A 13,271-nucleotide genomic window follows, 5' to 3' on the forward strand; every position below is an offset into this window, starting at 1 on the left:
CCTATTTTCTGATTCTAGGTACAATTGTATATTCTGATATCTCTCTGAAAGGGAAGCTATATATAGAGATTTTGTATACAGAAGACATGCAAATGACCACCCCCTCATAAAAGATTATTACCTATGGCCTTGTAGTCGATACTAGATTGCTCTTCACCTTGAATATAGAATAGCTGCTGTTGGCAAAACAATAACTGGCCTGAAGACTCAACTCGATGGATTCCTTGTTGACTCTGATCGACTCATCCGCACCATTGCGAAAGCTGCGGAAGATATCCTAAACATTCCCCTCCTGAACTATCTACTTCTTCAGGCAGAAGGAATAGTAAACTCCCTCGACACCCAGATCGCAAAAGTGGACGTACAGTTCGGCAATTTCGTTGGTAACGATGCCTGTAAAAACTTGCACGCTCCTGATGTCCACGTTTCCGGATTTCCGGTGAATCTCCTGGATGCTACGAAGCGTCGTGGCCCCGTCGAGTCTGTTCTGTCGCCTTGCGTACTCAGGGTGCTGGAAGCACTTCGCCTCCACCGTGGACGTAGGTGCCATTATTTCCGAGCAGCAAATAACAGGGTCGATGATTGTTTCCAGTGAGATAACTGTTAACGCACGCCGTTTCCCATATGGATGCTCCGATTGTAACATTTGGCTTAGGGGCCAGAAGTCGTTGTAGGAGGGTTCGTTAGGAGGCCCTCTGCCCATTGGCAGAGCGTAAGATTCGAAGACGGAAAGGATGAAAGTAGCTAGTGTAGTCTTATTTGGTGCTCTGGATACCATTCCTGCCAAAAAAAAGGCGTATTTAGAATCATTAGGAAGATCTGTCTTCGCCGCAGCTATAGAACGCCTGATTGAGGAAAGATCAGATGGCTCGTCGAACAATATCCATCATGCGTAACATTCGCAATTGAAGGTCAAAAGCTGGCTCGCTGCAGCGGAGCTTCTTGCGTGTTCTACTAGATCGAGGCAAGTCAGTAGATGTCGCTCTCAGTGACAATGAAGTACTTGATGTCGCGTCTATTTGCGGGGGGAAGATGTTATCAGATTGACAATATAACCGAAAGTTTTCTCGCGTCAGGTCTGATGGGAGACCGAGATGTTGAAACTCAGTGTCTGGGGGGTCTTTCGAAGGAGAAAAAATTGTTCTTTATCTGCGTGGTTGTTCTGAATAAATGAGATATAAATATTGTCTCCATCTTGTGAGATGAGAGCACGCCTTGATCCGTTAAATAGGCTTCCCTGCAAGAGTGTATTGTATGCTATTTGCCACTGTCTCAGAACACTTTTTGAGAACCCACGGGCATCCGATCAAATATAAAGTCGGCGGTTAAAAAGAAAATGACCACGAGAGAAAAATCATATGAATCTCCGAAATATACTTTCCCCTTTGTCAGAAAAGATAGCATTTACTGCTGTCACGAGAAATGGTTTTTATATATCGATGCCATATCTGCAGAGCAGATTTTCTGGACATAAGTCAGTTCCCAATATTTCTGGAGATTTGTCATGATCTATACTCTGTTGTCGGTATCGTAAAGGTACTTTCGTCCAAGCATTCTACCTCCTTGGAAATATTTGACTTGAGAAGAAATGAGTAGGCCTGATGTGGAAAATGTAGTGCAGAATCCCGACCGATGACTTGGATTTGCTGCTGTCTCGTCCAGATGGCATATAGAGGATGAGACAGGACCAGACGGTGCAAAGCGGTACTGCATGCTTCGTGAGAAGGCATAAAGGTAATCTTGTAAAAGGTATAGAGGGCCTCGATAAAATACTTTGATCGGCTGTTTTATCTCACACAAAATATATAGATGATAAGGGAGTCTGTGGCTGATCTTGAGAGAGATGTAAAAAGTTTTTAGTTCGGCAAGCTTTTCAGGGAATTATATATCGAGGGGCAGACACTGAGGGGAGCGCGTTGTACCTCCCCAGCTCACAATCACTAATAACGAGTTAATTCAACAAGACTCGATTTGAGTACTCGTTATTAACTACCTAGGTTAGTGACTGCGAAAACTCACCTCGCGGAAGTTCCCCATTGATTTTGCCCCATGATGCTCGCATCTTACTTATGCTGGCTTTCCCTTAAGGTCCTATTTTATCTTTATTATTGCAATCTTGTGGCCTACACACTTTCGCTATTGGCGCGCTCATAATTCCTAAGCTAATTAGGCACCTGGCTGGCTAACTAACGACAAATGGGGGTGGAAAGTCTGGATTGCAAGTATCTGGGGGATCTGTGCGACTTATATACAGACGCGGCATCACGAATACTTTTTACGTAGAACTGGAGCTATACCAAGCCATAAGCGAGGGCGACCAGACGGACCAAGAGGGAGGTCTCCAACAACTACCAACTAGTAGTAGTGGCAGGAGACCGACTCTAGAGTCTAGGGCCTATGGGGTCCAAAAAAATAGCAGAATTCTTTGGGGTTGATCGAGTCCGTGGATCTTTAGGATATACTGCTCAATACAACCACTTATTTATGCACGAATGGTTAGAAATACTCTCGGTACCACGCCTAACTACTCAATATATGGATCCACTTTCTAGACGGCCAAATCTGACACCCAGATAATCTATATTTAGTATCGCCCTCTCGTATATTCGGATTCATATATAGGTATATATTCGTATTTTCGGTGGGGTAATGGCCGCACGACAAGCAGTTTACCTACTAGTAACTAGTTGATTGCGCACCGTCATACTCTAAACTTGCTTCGAACTAACTCGGTGGTACTTTTATATACTTCAGTGTATAAGTAGTGCGCACTCTTAATTAACGTCATTCCGCGAGTGAGCTAATGGCGGGTGACCCTGATGAATGTTCAAAGTCCACTCCACGGCTTTTGGGATAATCAGATCCGGACGCAAGCCACGCCAACTTCGCACTACCCATTGGCCTCATTTGTTTACTACGGGGGGTACGTCCCAATGCCGATCACAACTCCTTTTTCCGGGAGACAGGAAAAAAAAGATATAAGACGCCGGTCCGCCTTTGAACTGCACGCATTGTGCGGATCTGCCTCCTCATCTCTTTCCGACTATGTGGCTAGCAAGATATCTGGCTGTATCAGGTGTGGTGGCTGCCGTGGTTGGAGCAAGCACACACAACTTCTACAAGCCATCAACCTGGACACAGAACAATCACACGTATGTGGCTCCCGTCCATGATGACTTCGTCCTGAGACTATCCTCGGACGGCTCCAATCCGTCGATCATCATCCTAGACTACGGAAAAGATGTTGAGGGCATTCCTACATTTCAAATATCCCAGTGTCAGGGAGACACTAGTCGCTTGGAGATGACCTATAGTGAGACTCTCAGTCTCCTAGATTCGTACATGGTATGTTGATTTCGTGCGTTTTGGAGCCTTCTTGCTATGACCCAGACTGATGACCTACATGCAGGGGGATGGGCCATTGACCCTCGCAGCGGCAATGGATACTTACCGTGTGAACCGCTACAATATCACCGCGACGGGCCCGCACAAGAGCCGTCTCATTCAAGGCGGTCTCCGGTATCAGAAGCTCAACCTCTCCACTGCCGGTGAACTCCAACTATCCCATATCGGACTCATTCCAACCACCGATACCACCGCCATTAGCCAGCTTCCTGGATCGTTCAACTGCTCGGACCCGGAGCTGGCTCGTATCTGGCAAACTGGAGCGCGGACTATCCAGCTTACCGAGTTATCTGCTGGTTCCTTGCCAGAATTCTGGAGAATCACTGCGGATGGAGCCTTTGTCGATAGCGTGGCACCCCAGCCCTGGATGGGCAGTGAGCTGGCCTCGTTCTTAATGCAGTATACCCTAACCTTTTCTGCTAAGCCAATAGTCGGTGGGTTTGGATTCACTGTGCTAAGCGACACACTGGGCAGCGGCATTTATATTTTTATCGATGCAGTGCATCGCTCGATCTCCGCTCACGCAGGCTCGACAGAACGAGAGTCGCCCGCTCTTTCTTCAATGAAGTTGAATTCATCTGTCACACTTGGTGCCTGGCACTATGTTACTACCAACGTCAATATGACCGATATCTCGGTGTTTATCAATGGCACCCAAGTCTTGCAATTCTCTCAAACCTCTTCCTTCTCGGGGTCCTTTGGCCTAGGTGCCTCGTTCGGTCAAGAGGTTTATTACACAAACGTCTCCTTGACGAGCGGCAGGCAGGAAATTTATACCTCCTCCTTGACGGACAAATCTGCGCTGAAAGACTTCCTCCTTGGTACTAATCCACTCTCTGTGAGTGTAGATGGGTCAAAGAGAGATCGAATTGCCTATGCTGGTGATCTGGAAATGAGTGCTGCCTCGTCTTTTGCCAGTACTAATGGCAGAGAGTTCATCAACGGAACCATCGAGCTTCTGGGTTCCTTCCAGTTAACCCCGGGTTTCTTTGCACCAACGGCCAAGGTCCAGCAAGCACCGCGCACCAAGGATATCGAGTCTGACATCACGGGTCTGATCGGTTACTCGTTTTTACTGCCGGTATCCATGGCCGATTACTACTTGATGACCGCGGAGCCCGCTTTTGCGACACGCTGGGCACCTCGGATTATACGGTTGCTGGACTGGGCAGATTCACAGACGGTACCCGTTCAAAAGGGCATCCCTTCGAGTAAACTTCTCAACATCTCCAATGCAGTCATGGCCGGTGGCTGGAACTACTACGACCCAGCGCAATCAGGCATGGTCATGACTTTCAATGCTGTCTACGCCTTCGCCCTGCAGCAGTGTTTGCCGTTGCTGTCTGCCGCGGGTATTGCGAATGTGACGATCTACGAGACCCGTCTACGTGATCTCCGTGATGCGATCAACACCCATTTTTGGAATGACAAACTCGGTGCCTACGGACTCTCGCTCTCAAACATGGATATCCTCGCCCAGGACGCTAATTCCTTCGCCATTCTTGCCAATATCCCTGGGACAGGACATGGTAACCGATCCGCCGCCGGTGTTCTATCGGCCATGGGAAGCGAACTCTTCCTCCCCGCCGGCGGTCGTCCACTCGCCTTCTCCAATGCCAGTGTGAGCGCTGGGTTCGCACAGAAGGTCTCACCCTACGCGTCAGGCTACCATCTGAGGGCTGCGCTTCACGCTCATGATGCCACTACTGCGCTGCACCTGCTTACCTCAACCTGGGCCCCCATGGCTGACCCCGCCGCCACTAACTATACAGGCTGCTTCTGGGAAACACTCTTGCCCGACGGCACACCCGGTCTTGGAAATCCGACATCTCTCTGCCACGCGTGGAGTTCGGGACCTACAGCTGTGCTGAGCCAGCATGTCCTGGGCATTCAGCCTGTGGAAGCCGGGTTCCGTACGTGGCAGGTCAGACCGCAGACTCTCGGGCTTTCATGGGCTGAGGGCCGCCATCCAACTCCTAACGGGGTCGTGGAAGTCAAGTGGTCTTATGATGCCAAAGACAAACTTACAATGCAAGTGTCCGGCCCTGCAGGTACGCGAGGCCGAGTGCATCTACCGTTGCGACCGGCCAATACCACCGTGGAAAGACTACAGTACAAAGTCTCGGGAAATGCGTCTGCCATTTTGACGGATATGGTGTTCGAGCTGGACGGGGGTTCGACCTTCAGGTTTCAACAACTGTCATAAGTCACCCTGGACTTGGTGTCCGGGATATGGACTATTATTTTTATATCGTTATTCGTGTCTTGTGGCCCCTCTGGGAAGTAATATGGTCCGGTTATATAACGTAAATTTCACTAGTTCAAGTGTGCATGATACGTCTTTCTTAGTATTCTGTGCGTCTATTTCAAAATCTAGCGTGTAGAACCGACCTTCCCGTCATACAATCCACCAACTATGGTGTATGGTAATGTGGGATGAATATGATAATAATAATGGATCTAGGATAGAGCAAGGAACTTCATCTATGACTAGCGTGAGACGGAATAAGTAAGGCCAAGCTCCCGAACACCAACACGGAACCTAATCTATCTAGCGTAAGAGTCTAGTATCTACTCTTACTTGAAGCCGCGATGCGAGTGGGCGATGCTAAGTACGATTTAGCGTATGGATTCGCATTCTCGTATTCTCGTACTTTGTAAGTATTCTCGTATTCTCGCATTAACACCGTAAACAAGGCCTCTTGACGTTCACCCCTAGTTCTGTACCACAACTCGTGGATATTAATATTGAAATACATAATGCTAGAATTCGCCCAATAATCCTACAGTCAGTCCTTCTTCTCACTGCACTCCTCTGGAGGTGTCTCAGTTTCCTGCCATGTCTGCTACTAATCGTGATGGCAGAATCGATTACGCTCTCTATCGTTATACACCCTCCATTCCAGCAGCTGTAGTCTTTGCCGGGATCTTTCTATTTCTCTCCGTTCTACATCTTATCAGACTGATCCGAAACCGCACCTTGTTCTTTATCCCATTCATTGTGGGCTTGTTATGTGAGCACGAAACTTCCCAACCCATCTTTTAACATAAGTCATGGCCTAACACCTAGGGCTTTGTCAGTCGAATGTGCCGGTTATATTGCTCGCATCTTTTCACATTTCGACACAACAGCACTTGGCCCGTATATCGTTCAAACGATGCTGATTCTGGTTGCACCACCGCTGTTCGCCGCTTCCATATATATGACACTCGGTCGGACCATTACCAAACTCGACGCAGAAGACAAATCCATCGTTCCGGTCCGGTTCCTGACGAAGATTTTCGTTGTTGGTGATGTCATCTCGTTCCTTCTGCAATGTGGAGGTTTGTGGCGATCTGTTTTGGTTTCCATACCTCTGGGTACTGATTGGAAATAGGCGGTGGTTATATGGCCGCTGGAACATTGTCTGCTATGAAAGCTGGTGCTCATATTGTGATTGGTGGCCTGGTGATTCAGCTCGTATTCTTCGGATTCTTCGTCTACGTGTCCGCTTTATTTCATTGGCGAATGAAGAAATGGCCGCGGTATGATCATGTTCCTCCGAGTGTGGGATCTAATGGCTTCCAAAGCCAAATAACATGGGAGTCCCTCATGTGGGCTCTCTATGCTGCCTGCTTCCTCATCCTAGTGCGATCGGTCTTTCGAGTCGTGGAGTTTGTTGAAGGAAACGATGGGTTCATCATGCACAGAGAATACCTGTTATATATTTTCGATGCTTGCCTCATGTCGTTAAGTGGTATCGTCTTGATCGTTGTTTATCCTGGTACCTTTTACCGTCGGTTTGATAATCAGCGGGATAGTGGGCTTCGACTCACATCAGTGGATGACGAATTTGCTCCTCCAGAGGCAAGCCTCGCGAGCCGACAGATACATAAATAGAATATTCCATTTATTTATCCCCTTTTATCCCATTTGTCGGCAGTTCTTCTCATCACCTTTTGCGGCTTGCAATTGGGAAAGATTTTCTAAGGACGGCTATAGCTATTAGGAAGCAGACGGCGACGAAGTCGGTTACACAAATAGATTTGTTTCATTCTTTCGCACATTGCTTAACATTCAAGTTCAAGTTATAGTTATATGCTCGAGTGAGATACATAGGTAGGTAGTTTTGAGCATACTATACTGTCTCTGCAAGTGGATCAGGAAATGGCCCGCGAATCAAATTGCGGGAAATTCCGCCGAGGTACTTACACCTTCCAGTCACTTTCTCGACCTGAAATCATTCATTCATTCTTCTGCTGTTGTTCCTCACATATAAAATAATACTGAACGACCCACCTTTCCTGATACTAGTCCACATCGTATTGTCCATTTTATATACTTAAGCAACCTGCAATGGCACGCAGCGGGTCTCAGGAGTCTACAGATCCCCTCTCACCTTCGGGGCCCAGGCCGCACATTCGTCTGAAGCAACGTGTCGCCCATACCAAATCGAGAAATGGTTGTTTTGCATGCAAGAATCGCCGAGTCAAGGTAGTGGGAAATCTTCCAAGAGCTCTATTTCCTTTGGACACGAACTCATGGACATAGTGTAATGAAGAACGGCCAATCTGTGGTGCTTGCTCCCTTCGAGGAGATGAATGTATTTTTCCGCGTCCACAGACGAGACAACACCACATTCGCGGTCGCGATACAGTATCTCACGACGCAACCAATTCGGGGACGCTGCCAAATTTACATGCGAGCCCCCTTTGTCCGCTAGATTTCAATGCGGCTCCCACGAGAACATCTGACCCAGACGACGAATGTAGGAGCGGCCTGCATATGCGGGATTTGAATCTTCTGCAGCACTACATCTTACACACCTCGAGATCTTTGAGTCTGAATCCTCGCAAACTCGTGGTCTGGGAGCGTGTCATTCCAGATCTTGCTAGTGAGAACGCCTTTCTAATGCACTTAGTTCTGGCACTAGCCGGCCTACATATATTGAAATCACGCAAGTCAGACAAGCATAGGTTCACGGATACTCACATTTGCACATCGTCTTTGAACGAATCAATTGATCCAAGATCCGTGGCCACAGACACTGCTGAGTTGCCAGCTCTGATTGAACACCATCAGAAGGGTCTACAAGGTTGCCGACAGACCTCAAATACACTGGCTCCGACTAGTGCGTGGTGTTGGTTCGATTGTGCAACAGTCCTGGAATAACCTCAAATTAGGCCGATTAAGACCTCTCCTGATTTTCAACAATGCCAACGATGACTGGAAGCTAGTCGAGCCGGAACCAGTACTTGGGAATTCGCTGCCTGGTAACGTACTATCGGAAAGTCTCTCTGCATTTGTGTTCGGTGCGCAGCGAGCTATCTCAAAGTTAAGGGAATGCCTGGAGTCTCAGCAAGCAATGGGCTCAGTCCATGGTGACGTTCCTGGCTCGAACCCCAGAGTTGAGGCCAACTGGAACGTCCCGCTAGATCCGATCTGTGTGGCACAAGATCAGACCATTGCTGTAGTTGAAGACATGTATATGCGAACCATATATGTTCTTCGACTACAACCAGTAGAACCGCGCTCATCTGATCATGATACCCAAGCCGAGATAGAAGATGCGGCTGTTGCATCCTGGCCGCATCTTATTCCTGAAGCCTTTGTCTCGTCGCTAGATCCGGACAATCTTCCTGATATGACCGTCGGCTTATCGTTTGTTATCCTTGCACACTTATATCTCCTCCTTGCCCTATTGGACAATCTCTGGTATCTCGGTGAGAACTTTGGCATGGAAATTGAGAAGATTCATACTCTAATAGCCGAATTCGGGAGCCCTGAATTAACCGAACTAATGGCATGGCCGCTGAACGTCGTGAGACTCCAAAGGAATATTAGATGAGGGGCTTACTAGTTATTCCTAGTTGGGAGTGTATAGATAGGCGATATTAGCGAGTGGTGATCCCCAAAGCGAGTTATTCTAGACTATAAACCACAATTAAGCTGCCAGAATTGAGCGCAATACCCTGGGATACACATTTCCAGACAGGAGTCTCGTCGAGGACACTGGCGATGAGCGAACATCTCTGGATGATCTGGAAACCCTAGGGAGGATTTATCGTTTCGTAGTAGCACTGCTCCAGTTATACATTACATTCCCTGAGCTCTTAGAGAGAAAGGATGCGCCGAGTTCTGACCAACTTATACCCTACCCACTTCCGAATTGAAGCCACTACAAGGGTCGAGGGAAAATACAGTTCCCAGGATTGCAACTGTTGCGTTAGCAACCACTATCTTGAACCTCATCTCATCCGTCCCTGATAATTCAGGAATCCAGTTACTAAGCCGGACAAGAGAGAAAAGAATGAATTTTTTCTTGCTTGTGTGGATATCATGGATAACCTTAGAACCATGACGGATTCTCATATAGGATTTGTGCGTTTCCATTTGGCTTACTGAGAATTTATACCGTGGCTCATGGTACCTGCTGACGATCATGGGCACAAGGGAGTATCCAAGAGAGGAGGTATGATTAATTACTAGGAGTTGAATGTCTATAATAAAGCTTGGAGAAGTAGTATCCAAAGTATCGCATAAAAGACAATGTAAGGAAACAATTTCAATTTATAGAAGAACATTATCAAATACTAATATTATTTCGATATGTCATAATGGTGCGGTCTTACCTTATTGGATTGCTATATAAGTATTTCATCTCTGAAGATAAAAATCCCTTAATTCTTACTTATTTTACCTACAATTACTTGAAGAGCCTTCTTATTGTTATTTCAGGAACTTCAAAGTTCTAGAGGGCTTAAGTATTAAGAATCCACTATGTAGAATGTTCGGTTTCTGAGCTTGACGGGAAGCCCTATTTTCCACACCCTATCGTCGTATGTGTTAATCCTCCATCTAACCGCGTCCATCTTGAGTGGCTCAAAGTCTACTTTCACAGTTGCTAATACCCTACTAGAACGTTTGATGAGGTGGAAGAAGCTAAGCTCCTAGGTATCTACCCTAAGTAAAGTACCTAAGTAATTAAGTACGTGATTCCGCGTTTCGCGCCCCATCAGTCCTCCAAACATTCCATCTTCAGCATACCAGGGTGATATTATAGGATGCGATACCAAAAAGATTGAGTTTAGTACACCAGGACAGAATAAAACATCGTTCCCATCTCTTCTCGACAACCGTTTGCGGTTAGAACGTCCTGACTGTGCCTTTCCAGCCATCGACTCAACTCAAGTACTTATCACTCCAGACCTCAACTCTCTCCGCACGCCTCCTGGACCGCTTAGGTCACGACTCTGTGCAGTCGCGCTAATCAAATCAAACGCGTCTTCATCGCATCTACAGAGTGCAACGAAGTTTAACCTGTAAGTTAGCATGAACGCTACGAACTTCGGAAACTGCTCTGTAATCATAGATTCCTTTGGCGCGGTACTGTACCCATCACTGCAAGGCATTCGTCGACCGCCCCTTTTCCTACCAGCTCACTCAACCTCAATCATTGAAGCCTTTCCGATGCCATGGAAACCAACGAGCTTATCGATCTTGCCCATGAGATGCAGGGCCAGCTTTGGGTTAATAAGGTGAACGAGGCCCAGAGAACAGGCCGTCTCTGCCAGTGGGTGTCAACTTTCCATCCCAACAGGCTTCCCTGTCAACTTGATGGTACCTTTCACCATGGCGCCTTCAATGCCGGCATGAAGATGGTTTTCAGTGACAACACTGCCTGGATGGTTCGTTTCCCTCGAGTGGGAAGGGTCTGTGACCGATACGCCGATGAGAAGGTTGCCATGGAGGTTGCAGCATTAAGTCTCATCCGCAACAGGACTACCATTCCCGTCCCGAGAGTCCAGGCATGGGGACGGGCTGCCAGCAACCCACTTGGCCTCGGTCCGTTCGTCATGATGGACTTTGTTGACGGTGTGAACCTTAGCGATGTCTTCCAGGATCCCAATGCCGAGCGTCCTAGCAGAGTCATAAAGGAGAATATCAGCGATAGCGATATTGAAATAATCTACAGGCAGTTGGCCAATTTTCTACTTCAGCTATTCAAGCTCGATTTTGATTATATTGGCAGCCTTCCGTTGCCACAGGCTGAATTCCAAACCCCTACACCGCCACGACCGCTAACATTTAAGGCACATAGCATCCTACAAAATGGGGGAATAGACACCTTCGGTACGCCTCGTTACCTTCCTCTTATTTTCTCCCATTTCTACTGCTCTGATTGAGTGCGTTCACTAAGCAAATAATGAATAGGTGACCGAAACAAGGGGTTCGCAACGGCGGCCGAGTATTTTCAGTATGTCATCGAGCAGGATTGGGAACAGCTCGTTCGTCAGCCGAACTCGGCTGCTGGTTTATATGACGCTAGAAATAAATATTTGGCTTTCAAGGTTCTAAAAAGCCTGATACCTGAGTTGATCCACGCCAAGTATGACCGTTGCAAATTTAAGCTGATTTGTGACGACCTCGGCTTGGCGAATCTGATTGTCCGAAGCAGGGAAGACCTTACTGTTGTCGGAGTCGTGGACCTCGAGTGGTCATACATCGGACCTGCCCAGCTGTTTGGCTCGGCACCGTGGTGGCTCCTCCAGGATAGACCTGTTAACAGCGCGTGGGACTGCGAGGGCGATGAGCCGCCCGAGATTGCCGCCAGGTATTTCAGGTATCTGAAGATCTTCATACAAGTCCTCGAAGAAGAAGAGGCAAAAATGCCGGAGCATGAAGGAAGAGAACTCTCCAGTCTTGTCAAGTGGTCGCAAGCCTCCGGGGCCATGTGGTTGCATATGCTCCTCTCATCTGGCTTCAACGACCAACGCAGCTTCCCTTTTACGCAGCTGCGCCGATCTTTAGGCGCCTCTGAATGGACGAGGCGTGAAAAAGATTTCGAAAACACGGAAGAGCTTGAAGCATTTGCGAAGCGGAAAGTCGACGAGTTGGACAAGTATGAAGAAGCCTTGGACAAGATAAGTGATAACAAAGCGCTCATAGATAGAGGGCATATGTCGAAGGAGGAATTCATTGCCAACGCTCTAATAGCTTCAGGCGGTACTCCCTTCTTGTCTGTGACCAACGATAGGACGAGAAATAACGAGGGATTCTTCTCTACGGTGGCTGCTTGGCTGGGATTCTCTGGTTGCTTTTCCAGCACGCTTCCCTCACTTTCGTCCAGCATATGAGTGAGTCATGTAGACGTTATCACCATTGGCTACGAACCCCAAAATCGTGTTAGGTTCAAGGAGCTCTGCGCTGTTTTTTTTAAGAGCAGTTCTCTAGTTGCCGATCGGACTAGTCGAGCTACTCCTTTACGTGAAGAATATGTCTGTCCACTTCTACCAGACTCTGGGGTAATGATATGCCGTGGTGCCTTAGAGTCGGTGTAGGAGGTATATTGTAACCACCAACCCTGAGAAGACGAGCATTTCCCTTATTGCGTAGAGACCTTACGAGTTCGCTATCTTGGTCGTCGCGCCAGATTGGAAAACAGAATTGCAACTGTCTCTCAAGCTAGATCATACAGTACTAGGTAACTTAGTTGATGCCTAGAGACATTTCTTCACTGTTTAGTAGTTGATTCGATAAATAACTACTCCCTCCATAGATCAGCCTACGATCTGAGACCAGGCAATCTGAGCCAAATCATTTGGCAGGATTGGGAGAGACATACAGGGTCATCAACGTCCGAGAGACGGAATTGATCAAGTGCGTTCTCGACTCTCCCTATACATCTCGAGTCTATATTCCATATTTTAGGGATGACACAGGTTTCGTCCGAGAAGGATCTTTCAATGACTTTTTGAAGAGCGCAATATCTACAATCTTAGCCGCCAAAGTCAGAAAGGGAAGCGGACAGACAATAAGCGATGACCATGGCGCGAAATTGGCCACAGATCCTATACATAACGTGGATATCAGGATAGGTATATTG

General features: G+C 47.5%; 5 protein-coding genes across 5 annotated transcripts; 4 read left to right on the forward strand and 1 right to left on the reverse strand.

Moving 5' to 3' along the window:
• Nucleotides 1-121: 121 nt before the first annotated feature.
• C8Q69DRAFT_443589 (hypothetical protein) lies at nt 122-778 on the reverse strand (the record flags this gene model as incomplete). Its single annotated transcript, XM_028628928.1, has 2 exons — nt 122-263; nt 366-778. The coding sequence occupies 2 exons, from the start codon at nt 776-778 to the stop codon at nt 122-124; spliced, it is 555 nt and encodes a 184-aa protein (XP_028486839.1).
• A 1,861-nt stretch (nt 779-2,639) lies between these two features.
• On the forward strand, nt 2,640-5,941 carry C8Q69DRAFT_416010 (bacterial alpha-L-rhamnosidase domain protein). Its single transcript, XM_028628351.1, has 2 exons — nt 2,640-3,345; nt 3,410-5,941. Exons 1-2 carry the CDS (start codon nt 3,046-3,048, stop codon nt 5,609-5,611), a joined length of 2,502 nt encoding a protein of 833 aa, XP_028486840.1. The 5' UTR covers nt 2,640-3,045; the 3' UTR covers nt 5,612-5,941.
• A 134-nt stretch (nt 5,942-6,075) lies between these two features.
• On the forward strand, nt 6,076-7,477 carry C8Q69DRAFT_462718 (RTA-like protein). The gene is made up of 2 exons (XM_028630332.1): nt 6,076-6,729; nt 6,783-7,477. The coding sequence occupies exons 1-2, from the start codon at nt 6,564-6,566 to the stop codon at nt 7,283-7,285; spliced, it is 669 nt and encodes a 222-aa protein (XP_028486841.1). The 5' UTR covers nt 6,076-6,563; the 3' UTR covers nt 7,286-7,477.
• Nucleotides 7,478-7,643: 166 nt separating this feature from the next.
• On the forward strand, nt 7,644-9,364 carry C8Q69DRAFT_462722 (hypothetical protein). Its single transcript, XM_028630333.1, has 3 exons — nt 7,644-7,879; nt 7,937-8,516; nt 8,569-9,364. The coding sequence occupies exons 1-3, from the start codon at nt 7,742-7,744 to the stop codon at nt 9,231-9,233; spliced, it is 1,383 nt and encodes a 460-aa protein (XP_028486842.1). The 5' UTR covers nt 7,644-7,741; the 3' UTR covers nt 9,234-9,364.
• Nucleotides 9,365-10,631: 1,267 nt separating this feature from the next.
• C8Q69DRAFT_219534 (phosphotransferase enzyme family protein) lies at nt 10,632-12,736 on the forward strand. Its single transcript, XM_028626284.1, has 2 exons — nt 10,632-11,518; nt 11,600-12,736. The coding sequence occupies exons 1-2, from the start codon at nt 10,861-10,863 to the stop codon at nt 12,520-12,522; spliced, it is 1,581 nt and encodes a 526-aa protein (XP_028486843.1). The 5' UTR covers nt 10,632-10,860; the 3' UTR covers nt 12,523-12,736.
• The last annotated feature ends 535 nt before the right edge of the window (nt 12,737-13,271 follow it).

The sequence above is a fragment of the Paecilomyces variotii genome (assembly GCF_004022145.1).
Source record: "Paecilomyces variotii strain CBS 101075 chromosome Unknown C8Q69scaffold_3, whole genome shotgun sequence".
In the NCBI taxonomy this organism is placed as follows: domain Eukaryota; kingdom Fungi; phylum Ascomycota; class Eurotiomycetes; order Eurotiales; family Thermoascaceae; genus Paecilomyces; species Paecilomyces variotii.

Bases quoted from the DNA above. Each gene is read 5' to 3' on its own strand.
- C8Q69DRAFT_416010 (XM_028628351.1), top strand. From the start codon at position 3,046: ATGTGGCTAGCAAGATATCTGGCTGTATCAGGTGTGGTGGCTGCCGTG. The intron at 3,346-3,409 runs GTATGTTGATTT...ACCTACATGCAG, and splicing joins GTCTCCTAGATTCGTACATG to GGGGATGGGCCATTGACCCT.
- C8Q69DRAFT_462718 (XM_028630332.1), top strand. From the start codon at position 6,564: ATGCTGATTCTGGTTGCACCACCGCTGTTCGCCGCTTCCATATATATG. The intron at 6,730-6,782 runs GTTTGTGGCGAT...GATTGGAAATAG, and splicing joins GTTCCTTCTGCAATGTGGAG to GCGGTGGTTATATGGCCGCT.
- C8Q69DRAFT_219534 (XM_028626284.1), top strand. From the start codon at position 10,861: ATGGAAACCAACGAGCTTATCGATCTTGCCCATGAGATGCAGGGCCAG. The intron at 11,519-11,599 runs GTACGCCTCGTT...AATAATGAATAG, and splicing joins TGGGGGAATAGACACCTTCG to GTGACCGAAACAAGGGGTTC.
- C8Q69DRAFT_462722 (XM_028630333.1), top strand. From the start codon at position 7,742: ATGGCACGCAGCGGGTCTCAGGAGTCTACAGATCCCCTCTCACCTTCG. The intron at 7,880-7,936 runs GTAGTGGGAAAT...TCATGGACATAG, and splicing joins GCAAGAATCGCCGAGTCAAG to TGTAATGAAGAACGGCCAAT. The intron at 8,517-8,568 runs GTGCGTGGTGTT...ACCTCAAATTAG, and splicing joins AAATACACTGGCTCCGACTA to GCCGATTAAGACCTCTCCTG.